This window comes from Chinchilla lanigera, unplaced genomic scaffold, assembly GCF_000276665.1.
Source record: "Chinchilla lanigera isolate Chin_1 unplaced genomic scaffold, ChiLan1.0 scaffold00026, whole genome shotgun sequence".
NCBI lineage: Eukaryota > Metazoa > Chordata > Mammalia > Rodentia > Chinchillidae > Chinchilla > Chinchilla lanigera.
Genome location: NW_004955427.1, coordinates 20,390,628 through 20,412,680, shown reverse-complemented (window position 1 = coordinate 20,412,680; position 22,053 = coordinate 20,390,628). Strand labels below are relative to the sequence as shown.

Genomic DNA, 22,053 nt, shown 5'->3' with positions numbered 1-22,053 from the left:
AAGAGATATCCTTTCACACAAAAAGTTCAGAAAGCATATTATCCAATAACATTTGTAAGATAAATAGGGAAGTCTTGCTATAAAAAATTATTTGAGCACCAAAACCATAAAAAGACAAAATTTTATATTCCTTCAAATTTAACTGTTTAAACTTAATTTATATTTTAATTTAAATAAACTGGCCACAAAATAATGCAAAAGTCAAGCACTATTTCTAAGTTCATATTGTACAAGTCCATTTATGTAGAATACTCAGAATAGTCAAATCCATTGAGACAGAAAGATAGGTCAAAATATTCCTAATGTAGAAGGGAAGAACAAGAGCAGTGGAGGGAAGGAGTGATAACTACCTTTTGGGGATAATAAAAATGTTCTAAAATTGATGGTGGTGATGATGTACAATTCCACGAATATACTCAAAGTCATTGAACTCTATATTTCAGTTGGTGGATTTTATGGCATGTGGATTATATCTTAATAAAACTTTTAAAAACATATAAAAATAACTTGAAAAACTAGAACATCAGCTATAACAATAAATATAAATTAGAAAAACTTCCATACTAAAATGTAATTTTAAATGTGCCTATCCTTTGACTCAGCAATTTCATTTCTATGAATGCACATGTAGGGAATGACTTTTAAAATTTAAATAGACAGGTAAAATAAATTATGGCACAGCCATAAAATTGAATAATGAACAATCATTAGAATGAGAGAACTATATAGAATGAGAGAACTATATACTATATGTTTATACATTGTTAGGGTAAAAATGTGAGGTCCAGAAGCATATATAATATGCTATTGCTGTGCTACACGATGAAAACATTTTTACATGTATATGCAAAAACACTATGAAAGGATACTCATAAGTCTTACTAATATTGGTTGCCTCCTGGGAAAGAATTTATTATACACTTTACATAGACATATGTTCACCCATTAGTAGCAAATCTATCACCTGTCTATCACAGATCCCATGAGACATTAATTGATGTTCTGTCCTCCATCTCAAAGATGCCTTCTTTTCTTTACCTGTGGATCTTAAATCTCAATACTTGTAGGCCTTTGAGTGGGACTATCTCCAAACAGGACTTTGCCAGCAGTATACTTGGACTGTATTGCCTTGTGATTTTAGAGATAGCCCTCACCTGTTTGTACAGGCCTTAGCTTGAAACCTAAGAGATTTAAAATCTAAAAGGAGAGGCCAATTACAGTGCAGAGAAGACCTCATCTTCTGTACACAGGCTGGCCCAGCTGCCTATGAGCAACAGCCATTATGACCCTCTTAAGATAACATTGGGACAAAAGCTCTCAGCTCTAACTATGCAGAAAATTAAAGTCCTATTAAAATTCAAGTGACCTTTGTGGATGACTGGAGAAAGGCTTGTAACCCAGATATCTCTCTTCAGTATTGTACAGCTCTAAACCCAGCTACTCTCCTCCCAGCTAATCAACAGGTAAAACATGAGTGTGAACAAACCATTGCCCAGAATTATGCCAGCAGTTGAGCTAAGGGACTAGCCACTGACAGGGACAACTAGCATGTGATTCACTAATGACAGCAGTTTCATAAACAATGGTATCAAGAGAGCAGGTTATGCCATAGTCAGCCCAACCCTAGTCACTGAAGCAAGAGGTATACCTCCTGGGACCTCAGACCGAAAGGCAGAACATATTACCCTAACTCAAGCCTTCCAACCTGCCCAGGACAAGAGGGTAAATATATATATTGACTCTAAATATGCCTCTCTGGTCTTACATGTGCATTCAACCATCTGGAAAGGGGACTTTTGACTAGCTGCCAGTCACCCATGGAATGTGGACCAGGGGTCTTCAACCTCCTTGAGGCAGTAAATCTCCCAAGCAAAGTAGCAGCTGTCCATTATCAGGGACATCAAGCTTCCTTGGACCCTCTCTCCCAGGGTAATTCTAAGGCAGATCTGGCTGCAAAATGGGCTTCAAAATAATCCCAGCCTATCAACAACTTTTCCCTGTTGTCCCACTCTAAGACCTTGACTTAGAGCCAGGACACTCTGTAGAAGAGCTGATCAAACTGTCTAAAAGGCCCAATAGTGATATGTGGGACCCCAGCTATTCTTGTCAAAATGAGCACAATGGAAAGTCATTAAGTCCCCAGATGATGCTTCTACCTAGGGTGGGGTACTACCACTGCTGCAGCACATAGACTATAGGGCCTAGAGTTCCTAACATTATGGGCTCTGTCTGTGCCCACCATAATTCACAAACTCATCCACCTCCATTGCCTGAACCAATACATTGGTGAGAGTCCTCCCCTGGGGAAGACTGGCACTAGATTTCACCCACATGCCTATGTGTGAGGGATGCATGCATCTCTTGGTGTATATCAGTACCTTTACTGGGTGAACAGAGGCCTTCCCTACTAGGTCAGAACAGGCTTTGGAGGTAGTAAAAGTTTTTAAAGAAGTAATTCCTATATTTGGGCTGCCTAGCTCTATCTAGAGTGATAATGGGCCCTCCTTCACATCCTAAATCACACAGGGAGTTCTAAAGCCCTGGGAATTAAATACCATCTCCATGTTACCTAGAAACCCCAATCCTCAGGAAAGGTTGAAAAGCCAATCAGACTGTCAAGTAGACCTTAGCCCAGTTGTGTCAAGAAACCCACCATACGTGGCCAGATCTCCTCCCAATAGCCTTAATGAGTATTTGGGTTTTCCCCAATCCAAACTTAATCTCAGTCCACTTGAGATGCTTTACAAGAGGCATTTTGTGATATTTGACGTACTTCCTGACACCAAAACTTGCCAGCTTCTCCAACATGTCACCCATCTGGGAACTTTCTAACAGGCCCTCAGGTAATATGGAAATAGGATTCTTCTGCTCCGGTACTAATAATAATTGTCAGCTCAAGATCCACCCTGGTGACCTGACCATGTCCTAATCAAGAAAGGCAGACTCTAGGACCAACTCATCCTCGAATGAAAAGGCCCTTACACAACCCTCCTAACTACACCATCTGCCATTAAGGTGTGTGAGAATAAAGACCATAGTTGGATTCACCTTTCTAGGATGAAACCCAAATCACCTGAGAAATCAAAAAGCAAAATAAAGAGACTCCAAACCTTACATACCTCCAAACCAGTGGATGTCCTCAAAGTGTTTCTCAGCAAAGAAAACAACCAATCTGTTCAGATGGACAAGTAAACTGTTTTGTTCCCTTTAAGTAAACAAAAATTAGCCATATCGTGGGAATAAGCTCCCTCCCTGCACGTATTCTATAGCTACTTTTGCTACCATTTGCTTGCCACAGCTCACCCATATGTTTCTACCAAAAATAATTAATGTTTTCAAACTCAGAGACTTTTCTTCCTGTGACATTAATTCCTATTTGTGTCTTCCAGCAAACTGGACAGGAACATGTACTCTTGTTTATCTGGCCCCAGAGATCAATATTCTTTATTAATACGTCTCTTAACCTTACTACTTAGACCTTACACACTTAATCTCTTAGTCATACGTGTTTCTTCTTAACAGCTGTTAAAACTACTGATAATGGCCCAAGCCCAGTACCAAAACCTACCTCCATTATCAATGGCTCATCAGCCTCCTAGAGGCTCTCTAAGCCTCCTAGATTAGTCAGGGTAAGAGTTCCTTGGTCTCCGTGTAGGTAGAGCCAGTACCCCTATTCAGCAGGAAGTAGCCCTGGAATACAGACGTTTATTCCTCTGCACCCTTTAAAGGGACCAGGTGTCTCAGCAGGGAACAGTGCAGATAGCACAACTGGGGCCCTGGGACCATTCCTCTCTCCATCCACCTGAACTTGGGCAACAGCCTAGAATCAATCCTCTTTACACTGTTCTAAGAGAAGCAGAAATAATAACAAAGATCCAAGAAATTTCTTGAGATGGTTCAGCACACTGTCAATCATTTCTGTCAGCCATATCCAGAGAGATCCAATATGAGATACCCTAGGTTGGGGGCACATCTTTTAAATCCCAAAGCCTGACTTATCTTTTTTTCCTATTCTCCCCACTCCCATGGCACCACTTCTTTCCCTGTGTGTGCCACCCTTTTGTTTCTGCTGACACGAGCCTACGTGTCCTGAGCACACCTTCCTTGTTAACTTCAATATATGTAACTTATTTTTCTCTTACCTTCAAGTGTACACTTGCAATTCTTTGCTGGATGTATATAAGAATCAGAAATTTGTCTTTCAGGAACCCAGCAAGTACTGTATCAATAGTATGGTCAAAATTCAAGTCAAAAAGTATTGCATGTGACAAAGTATTTGTGTAAAGAACAGAGTTCATAATGGAGATATATAAGAATGCCTTATCATAAAAGCACTGTATCAAAATATAAACTAATAAATAGAAAAATATCAGGTATGTCGAATAATGTATCTTTATGTTATTTAGATATTAGAAACCAAAACAAAGTCATAGAGGCACTATACATATAATTAGCAATGTATGTTAAGAAGTTTGTATTTTCGAAATACTTTTGAGTGTTTCTTTCTATTGCTATTAAACATTTATAATGATTCAACACTTACACATATACACTTCAAATTCCAAACAGTAAAAACTAAGGAAAATTATATTAGTGAGAATACATTAATTATTAAAATACTATTATTTATATAAATATCAGGTCTATAAGCCAGTTCTTCATAAAGACCAATAAAATGGACAAACTTCAAGGGGGTAAGAAGTATTGAGACACATTACCCCTTACATACAGTTCAACTAACAGCTACCACAGACTAGACAGTGATGGTAAACCTTTTAGCTCTTTCAATGATAACAAACAGCCTGCTGCAGCACACATGTCATAGGTTCACTTTCACTGGACTAGAACATCTTTTTGAAAAACTCCAACACCTGGAAACAAGCCTGAGACACCTGCATAATATGTAGAACTGAATGAAACCTAAATTGAAATAGTAAGAATTATTTCACAGAGGCCATGCCACTCCTTCCCTTCCTCAAGTCAGCAAGAGCACCAAATGGAGAATATTTCTCTAGTTTAAGCTCACAGTTCCTATGGTGAGAAAAGAGAACTAGAGCCAATCATCCAGCTTCCCTAGCATTACAAGACACTTCTTGGGAAGTCTAGTCTGATATCACTTCATTAAGAACACCAGAAGAAATGGCATGTTATAATTTAGACAAAGCCAAAATCAGAACAAAGAAAATTACCAAGGATAAAAATAGGTATTATATTATATAGGTAAAGGAGTTAATTGTCTCCATACAGATATAACAATCATCAAAGTGTACATATCTACCAATAGTAACAAAATAGGTGAGGTAAAAACTTGATAGAATCATAAGCGATGAATCCCTTATTGAAGTTGGAGACTCTACTTGTCAGTAAATGGCAGATGCAGAAGGTCAAAACCCACTAAGATTATAGCTGAACTTAACAGCACTGTCAAACGACTGGACCTAACTGCAATCTATACAATGTTTTGTCCAATAACAAAAGAATATACATTCTGCTCAAATTCAAGAATGATAAACTGCATTTAGAAGATAACCTGCATTCTGGACTATAAAACACCTCTTAACAAATTTAGAAAACTAGAAATCATATAAAGTATGCTCTCAGACCACAACACAAGTAAATTATAATTTAGTAATATAGCTAGAAAACCTCAAAATAATTACCAGTTACAAAGCATTTCCACACAATGTTATTCAAAAAGTCTTAAAATAAATTATAAAGATACTGAAAAGGAATTCAAAAATATTTCAATTTAGCACCAGAAATTAGGTCTAAATGTGAGAAGAGAGACACAGTATGATTTAGTACAAATGAGACAGCAAAGAAAGAAAAACATGTACGATGAAAAGAAAAAAAGATGAAAGAGCTATAAAAAAATTTTTAAAAAGAAAAAACAATGGCTAAATAGAGATAACCAGGGCAAAAAAAATTAGAAGGACAGAGGGAAAAAAGTTCAAAATATTTTGCAGTGTCAAGTTACAAAAAGAAAATGATTGATAATTTATTGAAAATGAAATTGATGTTCTCAGCAACTTATAACCATTTCTTTAAAAGTTAGCCATTCACTAGGTTATGAAGATTAGATAAACCTTAATCAGTGTCATTAGACTTGACACTGGATTAATTTTGCTACTGGTGCCCTAATATTCTTTAATCCTAGTTCTACAAAATCAGCTTGAGTATTTGGATTCTTGTCTAATATCACATTGTTTCTTCTCTATCACTCTTTCCTCTCCTATTTCAGGATCTTGAGTTTTCATCTCAAATATTAATTTCATCCTATACTTGATTACACTGAAACTAGCAAACACAATTTTTAAGGAAATTTCCCTCTGTGACTAAGGCCAATGCATATTTCCTTGCCTCAATCTCCACCAGAACAAAAAAGTTAAATTCCTGAGTATGATTCATTCAACAGCTGGCCATTCTACTATCAAATACAATACTTTCCTTGAAATATATATTTGCTAGGGATGTTATTTTACCTCACATAATTTCTTGTACCAAAGAATTTATTTGCTAATATAGATGACTAAAAAAAAATTAGAAAAATAGAAATAAAACTATTCCAGCAGTGTAAAATATTTGCAGTAATGTAGTCCTAGTAATTTCTCTGCTATATTTTAGTTAAAATAACTGATTTTGCTGATGTCATACAGTTCAATTAAAAAATCCGAGAATTATAGGCAGATTATCTCACTCAAATTAATACATATACAACACAGTTTCCAGTAGGATTTTTGAAATTTAGTTTTGTTCCTATACTAGTTTCTATAAGTAGATTTTTAAAATTCATTTTTATAGTAAATATAATTTTGTATATTTGCCACACTAAACAAAAGTACTAAATTCAACCACTCTCGGTAAAACAAGAGTTACTTTAAATCTTTTACTTTTTTGCTAGAATAAAAATGATTACCTGCTGGCAATTATTATATGGAGTAAATAAAGTCTAAATCACTTTCTTAAATATGAAAGAAAAAATCTAAATAAACAGTGTAAATAACACAAAGCTTAAGACATTTTTATACTTATCATGAAGAGTCATTTTAAGATAGCTATTTCAAGTATATAATTATAGTAAATAATACTTACATAACAATTTTAAAAGGAATACAAGTTGACCAATATAGATTGTTGGCTGTTGATCAATAAAAAAATTTCTTTTATCTAGATATTGAAACAGGCTTGCTTAACAACATATTGTAGCTATAGTAAATTAACTAAGAAATTCTAAAAAAGGAAAAGCAATCTCTAACAGCTACGCTACATTTGGCCTGACACTGACAGATAGGCTGCAATGTTCTCCCATTGAATATGAAAATTTTTGCCTAAAACTAACATCAAATAGGGCCACGTTACAACTGTGATGAAGCAAGACAAAAATAAGATGACTGTGGAACGATGTCTGGGTACAAATAACTGTAAAAACATAGAACAAGCCACACTAACAATTAAATATTCCCCTTACCCAGCTAACATGAGCAACTGCTTCTTGATTATAAGTTTAGCTCCAAGCCAATCCTCTTGCCTCCTAATTGTTTTTCACTCTCTTTTTAACATACATGAAAACAAAAGTTGTACAGATTAATGGTTCCATGTAATGTTCAAAAACTATGTATATATTTGTATTGTTTAAGTCAGATTAAACATATTTATCTCCTCAAATATTTGTCTTTCTTTATGATAAAAAGTTCTAAAATCCTTTCTTCTAGCTTTTGAAATGTGTAGTACATTATTAATATCTATATTCATCCTACTGTATAATAACGTACTGAGTTTCTTGCTCCTATCTAAGGATGACTACCCATTGATCAACTTTTCCCCATTCTCCCCCGCACCCCTTGTCTCCTCTGGTAAACACTATTAAACATTACTCCTCTGGTAAACACTATTAAACAATTAACTTTCATGAGATCAATTTTTTTTAGATTGCACATATGTGAGGTCATGGTACTTCTTTCTGTGCTTTACTATATGCCACTTAACGTAATTATTTCTCATTCTATCCAAGTGACAGGATTTCATTCTTTTTATGATTGAATAGTATTCCACTGTGCATATTATCACATTTCTTTTACCCATTCATCAGCTGATGGATACAGATTGTTTCCAATTTTTTGCTATTTGAATAGTGCTTCAATGCAAAGCAGATATCTCCCTGACACACTGATTTCATTTCCTTTGGATATTTACTCAGTAGTAGGATTTCTAATCACAGGGTAGTTCTATTTTTAATTTTTCGAAGAACATCCATACTGTTTTCCACAATAGCTGTACTAATTCACATTCCTCACCAACATTGTGCAGAGATTCTTTGTTCTCCACATTGTCTTGGTTACTTTTCTCTCACTGCTGAGACAAAATACCCAACGCCCCAAATGAAGGAAGGAAAGGTTTATTTAGCTTACAGTTTGTGGAGGTTTCAGTCCATACTTGGCTGGCTCGGAGGCAGAAGGTAGCAAAGCAACAAGGGCAAAGGGGGGAATGGCAGCCGAACAGCAAAACAGCCAGAGCAAAAGGGAGGAATGGCGGCAAGCAGCTTCTTTCTCTGCCTTACTTTGTAAATAGGCTACCCCCACCTAAGGGGCGTGTAGCTCTCACATAATCTCCATGCCCTCCTCTGCAACAGGCTCAGGATGTATACAAAGTAAGTATCCTGGCTTCCTGCTGAGTCACTTAGCCAGACCTCTAGACTCCCCAAGTTGACACAATGTATCAACCATAACACACATCCTGGTCAAGAATTATTATTTTCACTCTTTGATCACAGACATTCTTACTGGGATGAGGTGATATCTCATGGTTTCGATTTGCATTTCTCTGGTGATTACTGATGTTTGGCATTTTTTCCATGTGCATGTTGGTTAATTGTATGTCCTCCTTTTTGAGAAACACTATATCCATAGCCCATTTTTAAATAAAGCTATTTACTTTTTCTATTGACTTTTTGGAGTTCTTTATATACTCTGGATTTCAACCTCTTTGCAAATACTTTCTCTTGTTCTGTAGTTTGTATCCATACTCTGTTGTGTCCTTTCCTTTGTTATGCAAAAACTTTCTAGTTTGACATAATTTCATTTGCTTTGTTTCCTGTGCTTTTGAGATCTTATTTTTTAAAAAATCTTTACAATTCCAATATCCTTGAATGTTAAAAATTCTTAGGATACTGTCTTGGTTACTTTTCTCTCATTGCTGGGACAAAATACTCAGCACCCAAAATTAAGGAAGGAAAGGTTTATTTAGCCCACAGTTTGTGGTGGTTTCATTCTATACTCAGCTGGCTCCAAGCAGAGTGGCACATAGCAGAGGGCAACAGTTCATGGTGGCAGAAAACAGTAAAAGCAACAAAAGCAAAAAGGAAGGAGCAGCAGACAGCAAGCCTCTTTCCCTCCCTTATATATTGTATGCAAACTACCTACCCTAGGCTGGGTGTAGCACTCATACCCATAATCCCAGCATCAGACCATGAATCAATCAAAAACTCTAGAAGCCTGCCCCATGACTACATGAGACTCTCGGGGGACACTGAGACAAAAAACACAACAGATACAAAATCATAGAATTTTCCTCATTTTCTGATAACATTCAATTCATGCTTCTTATAATTTGGCTTAAAATCATTAACCTAGGCCAAATTCTATAATGAGTACTTTTCATAATATATAGTCACCATTCTTCTAATAAAACTGTGTGTACCAACTCCCTACAATGAATGTAATCATCAGAAACATGTACTAATAAAAATAAAGTTCTAAAAAGTATACAATCCTTGGCTAACAGGCAGAGGAACTTCATTCCTTTTTAAATATTCCAAAACTCAAATTTTTGTCAACTGTAGCCTGAAACTGAAATCATTATGGTATTGGCATAAAAATGAACAGAAAGGTGGAAGAACACAGTTATCCCAGACACAACTCATAATACACATTGAAAGTTAATATTTTACAAAGGAGTATCATGGCCAATGGAAACAGTAGGAACCAATTAATAAGTAGTGTGGTACAGTTAACTGGCTGTTTAAAGAAAAAAATCATTAGAATCTACTGTATACCAATTTCTTTGGAACAAAAATGCTACAATATCAAATATCAAAGTAAACAGAAATGAACAGTAAAAAATCTGGGTTATTGAGATATTTCCTGATCGAGAGAAAAGAAGTCACTATGGAAGGTATCTGCAACTACCCATAAAAAAATTATGTACTTTAGAAAATGTATTTAAAAGATGCTGATGAACTGGAGAACATTTTATTAAACTATAACAACAGTACACCTAATATATACAGATTTTATACAAACTGATATAATGTTACTAAGAACCAACAGATGAAAAGAGAGGGCCATAAAAAAAAATTCATAAAAAGAATTTAAAACTGGTTTTAAAATAAATACATGAGCAAATATCCAAGATCACTAGTAATAAAAAATAAGAATTAAACAACTATGAAATTCTATTTTTAACTACTAAATTAAAAAATTTCTAATACCTACAGCTGGTGAAAATGCTATTAACCTGGAAATTATATATTATAGACTGCTTTTAAGCTGATGAATACTTTTAGCAAGTAAATAAAAAATATTTAAGTTCTATAACACCTATTTTACATCTGAGAATCTAGTTTTGGGAAATAATATTAAATATGCTGAAAGTATAATGCTCACAGATGTTCACAGTAGTATTTTAAGAATGAAAAAATGAAAACAACTACATTTTCAATAATAACAGTGCTTCTACTAGATGGACTATCATAAATAAAGCCACTAAAACTATGTAAAGGAAAATTCCATAATTAACGTGAAGAAATATATTTTAATATAAAACTGAAATCACTAGGATATAAAAGTTACTTAAAATCTATAAGACATACCAAACATAACTGGAAGATTGACCATACAATACAATACACAATGGCTAGACCATAAATGATAATAAAACTCTGACCCACAATCTCTGTAATAACTGTCCCAAGAAAACACACTACAATCCATGCAGGAACCAGTACAAGAAGTCACACTATAACCTCTGCAGCAATCAGCTCAGAATAATCAGGAATTGTTCAGTGACTGCTACATTTCCCAATCTTTGCAGCTTCCTCCCAGACAATACTTCCAGCTCAATACTGATGAAAGTCAAGTATGTTTCCCAAACTAATTACATAGGTTTTCTCAACTTTACTTAGCTTACCTTCAATTTCCCAAGCCAACAACTTCCAGTAGATGTATATCTGAAGTCTTCCCTCTTTTCAATAAAGATCTCCCACTGACCTATCTGCTTTCCAGTTTCTGGTAAATACAACTAATGGTATCCAACGGCCTTACTTTAGTGAGCTCTGAATAAAAAGTTCTTTCTCATTTGAATGGTCTTTGTTTATTTCAATCTAATGAAAAAACTAATCATAAAAGAATGCTGAAACATACCCCCCAAGTCAATAATTTATGGCCTGCCTCTGCAATGTTTGAACTACAGGCAATTTGTGAGTATTTTCCTCTTTACCATGCTATATTTTCTGAAATGAGCATGTCAGAGACTATAATGGAAATACAGTCTTTCAATAAAAATATCTGATGGCTACTATTCAGCAATAAAAAGGGAAAAATTACTGAGACATTTAACAACATAGGCAAAATTCACACACATACCCCTGTACATTCTGCATATTATCTGATTCTATTTATATGAAACCTAAGAACAAGCAAGACTTAGATATAGTGATTGAAGTAGAATTTAGCTTCTCTTAAAAAGACAGAGGTAGAAAACTAAATAGAAGGGGGAGGAAGAAGTTAAGATGATTGCAAAAATTCTATATTTTATTTTGACTGATGCTTACACAGATATAAATATACTGAAAGTATAATGCTCACAGATTATCAAATTGTCAAAATCTACTGAACTAAGTACTTAAAGTCTATAAATTTTATTTTGTATAAATTATACCTCAAATATTTCCTCTTTTCCTTTTCTTATTTTTTCTTTAGTTATCAATTCTCAAATGTTCAGCTCTTAGGAACTTATGATCTCAATATGTAGCTCTTGCTCCAAGTTTTTTAAATTTATAATCTTCCTCAGAAGAAAATATATGCTCATTTTGAAAATGTTAAAGTTAAGTGAAGTCATACTAAATGTATAACCCTGCTTTTTTATGAACACAGAAATTGGAGTATCAATTATCAGAGAACAAAGAAGCATGATTTGAAGATAATTCTTTTATAGTTACACTAAACGTACCAAGATTAAACATGTTTCAACCATTTCAGAAGAAATTGGTGAATAAAATAGAAATTTTAACTGAAAAAGTCATTTTGGTACGTTACTAGTTCCTATAAGAGTAATAGACATGCTAGAATAGTAAAATTGCTGCAAAAGAAATACGTTTTAAACATTTTCCAAAATAAAGGAATTCTTAGCCAAGAGAATACAAATGGATATTCACCTGGCCAGTGAACAAAGAGAAAAATAGTAAGTACAGTAAGCAAAAATAATAGAAATAAAAGAAAAGAGAAAGGAAGAAGCAGGAAGCAAAGGACTTGATCTATTTTAAAAATTATAAGAGGAGGTTTCATGAAAACTCTAAAAATGAACCATAGCAAGTCAATGATAAAAATTATCAATCAAAAAATGCTTTATGTGCTGTGTTGCTTTGTAAACATTCTTTAAAAATAATGATCCACTTAAAACTGTCTTGTATAGAGATATATGTAAAATAGGTTTTTAATATCTACATAGAAAGTGACATAACAAATTAAGCTGGGCAGCCATTGCAAAGCACAAGAATACTGAACATTACATCAGCTATCAAAGGAAATTTGGTTAGAGTGGAACCGGAAAAAAACAAAGGTTCAGGAGTAAACTACCATAAGATAGTACAGGGTAGAATAAGGAAACCCTCTGAATTACATAATAATAAATGTATTATACAATTATTTAAAAATGGAACTCATTAATTAAATTCCTCACTAGCATTCTGATCCTCTTACTCTATTCAGTTCAATTCAAGTATAATTAGCCTATTAACCTGAGTCTTGGATAGGGAATACCTCAGAAGAAATTTAAGTTAAAAATACAACAGACTTCAACCACATCATTTTTAGTTTAACGTTCTATAATTTTTGTCTAAGTACTACAGAGTGGTCCTTCACAAGCATTCTGTTCTTTCACTTAAGAGATGTGTAAAATGGTACATAGTCTTATCCTCCCATAACTTATTTCATGTGTAATAGTTAATAGTATTGAGTACAAACCGAACAATCCATCTTACTTTTTAATAATTAACATTGACATAAACTTCACTCCTTTCTAACATTCTCAGCAAATCCAACCTCACAGTAGTGCCACAAAGAGGTACTACTGCTCAACGTAGGAATATTCTTTTTGCAAACACCTTAAGGGATATTAGCATGTCTTGAATACAACTTTTTAAAGTCAGTGCACCCAACTTGCTATCTTGAAGTACACTGAACAACCTACTCACTTCCTCATGGATAGCCTTCCAATTCAAAAAGGAGTCAGACATACTTTTGTTTTCATTAACACATACAATATCACAGGTTAATTGATAAAAAGTTCTACGCCCAAGATAACTTTATGCTAAGTACAAATGCAACATGAGCTTTCCTGGGATCCCAATCTAATTACAAAACAATATGGGACAGTTAGGAAAATTTAAACATTAAGTATATATTAAATTATATAAAGAAATTCTGCTAATTTTTTAGATGTAATGATATTTGAGATCCTATTATTTTAAAAAAGAAGAAAGGTAATTGTCTGACCTCTGTAGTTTATATAAGCAGAAGGGTAACATGTCTGAGATTTGCATTAAAACATTGAAACAACAGAGTAGTAAATATGACAATAAATACGAGCAAGATTTGACAAAGTTGGTAACTGTTGAAGCAGGGGATTCATTATACTATTACCTGTTTCATTAAGTTTTTCCATCAAACTAAAAAAAGAACAGGTGAGGGTGAAAAGTATGTTTGTGATAAACTGAATTACAGCCTCCCCCCCAAAAAATCATATAAATATGTTTGGTATATGGCAAAGGGGAATTAAGACTGCAGATAGAATGAAAGTTACTAATCATTGCAATGGAGGGATTAACCTGGATTATCATGGTTGATCCAGTGGAATCATAAGCATCATTATACATGGAAGAGGGAGGCAGGAAAATCAGTGTCATAGTGATAGAAAACATCACTTTGAAGATGAAAGGTGGTCATTAGTCAACAAACTGTGAACAACTCAGAGCTGGAAAAAAAGAGAAAACAAAATCTCTCCTAATGCCTTCAGAAAGGAATGCAGCACTACCAATACCTTCATTTTAACCAAGAGACACCTATTTCATACTTCTGATCTCCAGATCTATACGGTAATAAACTTGTACTGTTCTAATACACTAAGTTTTTGGCAATTGTTAGAGAAAACTATTAAACAATATTCTAGTAAAATCACAGTTTTATTTACCTGAAAGGAAATAAAGTGCAGATTTTACTAAGAGTCCAAATGAAATAGGAACTCTCAGCAAGTAAAAAAAAAATTTCCAAATACGATACCCTACTATTTAAAAGGAAATCTTTATCTCTAGTTCCCCATCCAAACCTTGCCTTTCTAGTCATTCAATTGTACTTTTGTAGCTTAATTGCATTTACTACCATTACAATGTATCAAAATATCAGAATATAACCTCTGCAACTTTCTGACCACTTTCGCTTACATAAAATCAAATCCTATGTCTACTATTAAAATCACTGATTCTACCAATTAGAATACTCTATTATAGTATGACTTTAATTCTGTTTATCACTGTACTGAAAATACATTACCATAATCAAATTCTTTTTGGTCTAATTCAGTTGTCTCTGACAGTTCTGTGTTGTTTATTTTTAACCATCGTTGACCTCTCTGCAAAGCTGAGAATAGCTGAATTTCTCCCTTTCTATAAGGAAGGATTCAGATCATCTGCCTGCACTCTTGAATTTTCCTCATATCATTTTGCTCAATTTTCCTGTGACTCCTGTGTTAACTACATTCTCCACCAACTTAGACATTTACCCATAATAAGCATTTCCTCCATTCTCAATTGAAGTCCACAATTTACTATAGTATTAATGACTTGTAAACTTTTTTTCATTTTACAGACTTATAAACAGTTTTTAGTCAATTTATAATCAACAAACTCAACTGAGCAGTAAGGAATCTAATCAATTTTCCTTGATGTAAACTAATTTTATCATGTTCATTTGGGGAAAGTATTAGATTTCTAATGTCACTGTAATTTAAAACAGCAAAAACACAGAAAAAATACAGTGATATTCTCTAGCTACCAATCCTTACTTTTTAAATCCAGACATTAAATCTGCATCTAAAGTCAGCATTATAAAAGGATTACCTTTATTTATACTAAAATACATATGTTCTAATAAGATGCTAATTTTGTGCTATTATTAATTTGAGGGATATTTATTGGATATACATATAATCCAGTTATAAAAAATTGACTGAAAATAAAACATTCAATACTTTTTTCATTTTTTTATTTTTTACTTTTTTGGTCTTTTTGAGACAGGGTCTTGCTATGCAGTTCAGGCCGGCCTTGAGCTCACTTTGTAGCCCAGGCTGTTCTCAAACTCACAACGATCCTCCTGCCTCAGCCTCCTGAGTGCTGGGATTACAGGCATGCACCACTACGCCCAGCTCACCATATTTATTTTCAGTTTCAAATTCATTATATTAATTTATGCCATCATTAAAGATCATTGTGTTCACAATCATTCTATATATTCTCAATATCACCTGGTAACTTGGCCCTTAAATAAAACTGAAATAATTCTTCTAATATCATACATAAGTGCAGAAAATATCATAGGTAATTTTGCTGATAAATCAATCAAAAAGAACACTATTTCACTCTTACTATAGCTGACTGAGGGTGGTTTATATCCTAACTATTATTCAAGATATATTTATAAATAAAATGTTCTGAACAATAAACATGTTAATATATTTCTTGCCATATTTCTTCAATGACTATGAATGTTTCATTTAACAAACACTCTCCTCAGCTGTCACAGTGGGCCTATTATGCAATTTTTGGAGGTCTTATATTCTATTCTTATACAATTGCCTTCTCCAAATCTTTTAAATATGGTTTGTATCTTTGGCTTTCTAAAACATAATCATCAATTTTCTAATTCATCCTTACAAATAAAATCTAGTATTACCTAGAAAATTAGAAATAATTTGTCAATATACTTAATATTTATTTTATGCAAAACACTAGTGAATCACATATTTTATAAAATTTGCTTTTCAAACATTAAAAACTATTTAAGAAAAATTATATTCTTTTTTAAATTAAAAAAGAAAATAACCATCACTAGAAATACAAGTTTTTACATAGATTATTATTTTGGTACTTAAGTAGAAACAAAAATCTCAGTTTTCTCTTAGGGAAAAAAATTCCATTTAAAAACTTAAAGCAAGGTTTCTACTTGATTCTTTCATTGAATATAGTAAAAGTTATGGCTGTTAATCCAGTACATAGATGGTTTTACAGAATGATTACCTTAGCTCAGCACAATTGCCCTAAAATTAGAAACTAAACTATGGAATTTAACTCTGAATTTTCAAAGGCACATCTTTAAGTGGTGGCAGAAAGACAACTGTAGAAGTGCAATAAACTTCAATAGAAATTTCACTTAATCACTGATAATAATCCTATAGATAAGCATACTTGGAAATTATATAAGATTTTAAATTAGTTCTATATTGAGACATATGCAAAAGATGACAGCATTGTTAGCTCTTCAGAAATTCCATACTGAGATCAAGATCACAATTTCTTAACAATACACCAGCACCAGAGGACCTTTTGTATCAAAATGTAGTTGTTTTGTAGAGTAACTTTAAAAACTGTAAAAATACTTCCTACCTATATATTACCATTTACTCAAACCTTTCCTATACCTTTTGCTCTCAAGATAGGCAAAGTAGAGATCTTAGGATATATAACAATTTCTCTTTAATTACTGGTTATTAAAAATATTTATTGTAACTATTTTTGGTTCTTTACCTTAACATCTTAGTCCTAACAGAGGCAGCTGAATTTTTCCTGGTTTGGCTCTATTGCCATTCTTAAAGATGTCTAACCTCTACTGTCCTTGTTTTAGTGACAGTAACATGAAGCCATTGCCAGATGCTGTCTCCATAATAAATTATCCTATAACGTCAATTGTACTACCTTTTATTCTACCACTTTATAACCATAGAAATAAGTTCACACATTTCAGGAATGTATTTCTTTTACAGATGAAAACTACAGAAATGTGGAACTGTAATTATGGTCTTATGCCACTCTCAGTTATAGAACCACTCAAATAAAATGTAAAATCAGAAGAATGTGGAGAAAATAGAAATCTTGAGGAAGAGATAGTATTCATGGGTATCTGGGTACTTAAATCTCCTTTCTGCCTCTCAGGCCCCTGAGAAGGACAGCTCTCTACAGTCCATACCTACGTTTCTGATTTTATTCCTATTTACCTGCAAAGATCTGATATTATACCAAATCATATGACAATCATGATTACAGATCCATTTCCCTGCAAAAAGTATACTAGTTATCTTGGCTCTGACATCATGACCATTTATAAAACAGCTAACAAAATTAATGAATAGTAAATTAGTTAGCTAATTTAAGAGTTTATTCAGAGGGATTACATTACCTGGTACTAGTGATATATTTATTTTTGTCTATTTACTAATTAGGTCTAATATATCTTGTGCATTTGTTTCTATCAATCTCATAATTTTCAATGGTTCCTGTGACCATTTGGAAATAAGAATGTTCCTAATATCTTCCCAATCAAAAGTAAATTAAATTTAATTGAATCTACAAGCATCTTTTCCATACTTTTAAAAAATTATGTCATGTTCTCAAGGTGGTGTCACTTCCACTGATGGTTTCTTTCCCTTTTTGCAACATAAAATTTGTTTCATAAAACTCTCTCTAAGAAGTTGTTCAAAATAACATCTAGTTTGCTCTTAACATGCTACTGTTTAACAGCTTACTTGCTGCTATTTATTCATTCATTTATTCGATAAATATTTAACTATGCTCTATGTTTTATGCACTGTTTCATACATCAGTGATACATATATGAACAAAATAAATCCCCTGCCTCTGATAAGCTTACATTCTAATGGGAGAAGCAAATAAAAAATAAATAAATATATAATTGAATGAGTGATTTTAAGAACAGTGGTTTCAAACCATGTTTCATGGAATTCACATTCAAGAAAGGTCATCTGTGTACTCCACAATTATCTCAACAACACGGGCATGTAAATACACACATACTGAACTTAAAACATGTTACAGTAAACTGATGTATTAATTTTTTACTGTGTTCTTGAACTTCTTATAGATACATCATTGATTATGCAAGCTGTACCTTTACCCTTTTGGTTTATAAATTCTAACAAATATCCTACAACCTGTCTATAGGAATTATACAACAAGAAACAAATATAAAAAACAAATTTTTCCTGCATGGCTACACAAATTATTATTATAACTTATAAATCTGATACTGTATGCCAATGAAGTACAATATTTATTTGTTTTAATAGGTGCTATTTAATGGGGTTTCAAATAAAACTTTGATTTGTAGAGAACCACCACTCTAAAGAAACCAATCCAGAATTTTTAGTAGAGAAATGACATGGTTGACACTGAATTTCAGAAGTAACATTATTACAATGAAATAAAATGTAATAAAGTAAAACAGAAAGCAAGAAAATCAGTCAGAAAGCGAAGACCCCCCCAAAAAATATGGTGGAATGAACAAATACTAGGAATAGAAAAGGAGGAGTACATTTCTGAAACACTAAAGAAATAAAACAGATTGATGACTCATTAGACAGTAGAGAGGGCAATGATTTTCAAAAGAACAGAGTCTAGATATACAGTACTTTAATATCAGCCATGTTGAAAGGTACAAGTACCCAGACTCCTTAATAATCAATTCCTTAATACTCAGAATAGAATGTTTTTTCCACATGTAATCAATGCGTCTAAATGAATTCCCATTTGCAATAACAGTTCTAATTTTGGAATTTCCTTAACCCATATATATATTTTATTATAAATCCAGGTACCTATTGTGCAGTCACATTATCACTTTTTTTAAATTAACTACATTCTTATTCAAAGATGCCATATTTTTCCATTTAGTAAAACTTCAATACTGTTAACACATTATCCTTGTAATTTATTTGAAAGTCATTACCCAATATTATAATAGCCTATAATATTATACTATACTCATTATATGTATTCTACTACAAGCTAGGTGATTTTTTTCAACTTTGGACAATAACACAAATATACATTGTATCACCCCTTCCAATTTATGTATTGCCTTCACCATATTATCTTGTCTGATCTTCCAGTAATCCTCTTTCTTTCAGATAAGGGAAGCAGAAATATTTACCCTCATACTACTGCAAAAAATTAAATCTTAAGGGAAAAAGGAGACATATGTTTTGCCCAAGATAATTCGGCTGGCAAATGGCAAAGCTTTAAATAAAAAAAAAATTTTCTTATTCCTAGATTAGTGCTCTTTATTCCATGCCATGCTTTCAAAGTAGTGCATATTTAACTCCTGACAGGTCTCATGACCAGCTCTTTTCTTAATAAGTAGCTAAATGGCTATACATTTCATTTTCTTTTACATTCACAGTTCTCTGAAACTTTTTACTTTGAAGTCTTCAGTACCAGCTTTATAACCTCAACCACCTAATAAAAGTCTGCTTTAGAAGTTTACCCTTCCTATACCAATTTTATCTCTAGTGAAATTCTTCTTGCATCACTATGACATTCATGAATACAGAGAATGTAGAAATGAAATTTTTTCAAACTCTAGGATTGGAAATAGCAATATGTCAAAGATTACAAAATCAGGGTTTAATTCCCTGACTAACAGTCCAAATTTGGTCACTAAGACTTACATATTTATTTCATAACCATTACTAAGTTCTTCCCTAATATCACAGAATATCTATTCTTCATATTGAGGGGGAAATCACTATTGTTTACAAATTTTACAAGATAGGTTAAAATTAAATCTGTTTTTTAAATCTAATTCTAAATAAACTTGGCTTTTAAGTAAACTAATAAATGTATAGTTACTGTTTTTCTTGTGCCATTCTACATTTGTGTACTACCCAAAAATAATTTCAATACTTTTTAAAAAAACTTGTTGAAATATCAAAATATTTGGTACTTAATTTCTGTAGTTTTAAAAGTTTACTTTTTTTATATATTCAAACATATTCATAAAACTATACTCATCTGCATAAACCACATCAAAAGCACATTCAGAGGAAACTCTAAAAATGACAAGAAAGATAACCATGTCATAAAGTGATGCTATATATATTAACATACTTGTTTTGTGAATTCTCATCTTTGCTCCCTGTCAAAATTTTTTTTTTCATTAGACGTTCAACATCAAAGAATAATTACCTAAAATGCTTTCTTAGTAAGTTACAATACTACCTATTTTGAAGTTCTTACAAGTAGTACAAGTTCAATAAGTATCAAGCCCATAGCATGCATTTGCTGTTTACTTACATACATATGAAGAGATGAAAAATTTAGGGAAATTTTTATGTTCAGAATTTTAAGTCAGTGACATTGGACCCTTTAAAATAAATTATTTATTTTTCCACTGTCTATTTAATTCTAGAAATGTATTAATAGCTCTGTTAACTTTGGGCTAGACAGTGAAACAGAATGCCAGTTAACTTGTCTGAATGACAGCACAGGAAACCAAATGACTATTTTCTCCTTTAGTTTACTGCTTATATATAAATATCACATTTCATCCACTACCGGGCCTTAGCATTATCTTGCAGATTCTACTTTTTGTTTATGCTTATTTCTTCCCTTAAACTACCATTGCTAATTAAGTTGATGCCAAAGTTGATGCCTGAAATATCTTTATTAACTCAAATTGACCTATTCACAGGATTCTTTGCACCACTGTCTTTGATGCTGGCATCTCAACCATTCCCAGTCAACAATTCCTAATGTGATGTTTTATTTATTTATTTTCTTGTTTCTCCAGAGCAATATAATAAAGAAATAATAGGCCTCAAGCAAAATTTACCTTGCAAATCTGGAAATACTCTGAAGTCAAGGTTTCCTGAATTTCCTCTCTGAGAACTCCAGCTGTCCCTCCTGGATGCAAGGGACCACTTCCAGCCCCACCGCTGTTACTGCCGCTGCTGCTGCCACTGCCAGGGGAGGAGGCAGTTAAGCCATCCAAAACTTTTCGGAAATTAAACTTCTTCATTTTAAACACTGTTGAGAAATTCAAAGCAAAAGAGAAAGGGGTGACTTACTGCATAGAATTATACCAGGTAAAATCATTTATTTTTCCATATTCAAGGCAGTAGTAGTAGCCAATCCCCATTTTATGAGCATTGGCTACAAACTGAGAAAGAAGAGAGGCTTCATTTTGTCAAATTTCAATTCTAAAAAAGCATATCTTTATAAAATAAATAAATAAAGACAACTCCAAGAGCAACAGTATTCCCTCTTCACACATCAGATTTTCAAGGGCTTTTATCCCCAGCTGTAGCTACGCTTTGACAGCAACGGGGTAAAAATAAAAGGCAGTGTCATCCTCGTCATTAGCATTATATCATCATTATTATACAATCAAACCAGAATGAAAAAGAACGAGACCCTCTACGTCTCTCTTAAAGGCGGGATTTCTTTCTAAAGGTTCAGCTCAGAATATTTTATTTTCAGGCAAAGGCTGTCGGGGGGGTGCTGGAATTTACTCTGCCACCATCTTTCGGGGTGCCCCCCCCCCGCGTCATCTTCAACCCTTCCTCTTTCTCAGTAGGAAATTTGGGAGGCAAAGAAGCCTTTCATTACATTCCCCATCCCCAACAACCCCGAGCCTAAGACACCTGCGGGTGACCCGCACCACAGCCGACGGGAGGGCGAGCGGCGACGCCGGCCGGCCCCACTCGTGCCGGCCC

At 33.4% G+C, this 22,053-nt stretch overlaps 1 protein-coding gene across 9 annotated transcripts in view; it reads right to left on the bottom strand.

Annotated features, from left to right (window-relative positions):
- The window catches only part of Stxbp5l (syntaxin binding protein 5-like), a 369,984-nt gene that overhangs the window by 347,363 nt on the left and 568 nt on the right, over nucleotides 1-22,053 (bottom strand). For 6 of the 9 annotated variants that reach the window (XM_005386476.2, XM_005386480.2, XM_005386482.2 and 3 more), the window contains exons 1-2: nucleotides 21,982-22,053; nucleotides 21,171-21,364 (exon numbers count right to left, since the gene is read on the bottom strand). In XM_005386476.2, coding sequence (XP_005386533.1) covers nucleotides 21,171-21,356 — 186 coding nt within the window. In that variant the 5' untranslated portion in view covers nucleotides 21,357-21,364; nucleotides 21,982-22,053. The remainder of the gene's footprint in view (nucleotides 1-21,170; nucleotides 21,365-21,981) is intronic. The other 3 variants (XM_005386478.1, XM_005386477.1, XM_005386479.1) reach the window with 2 other exon arrangements.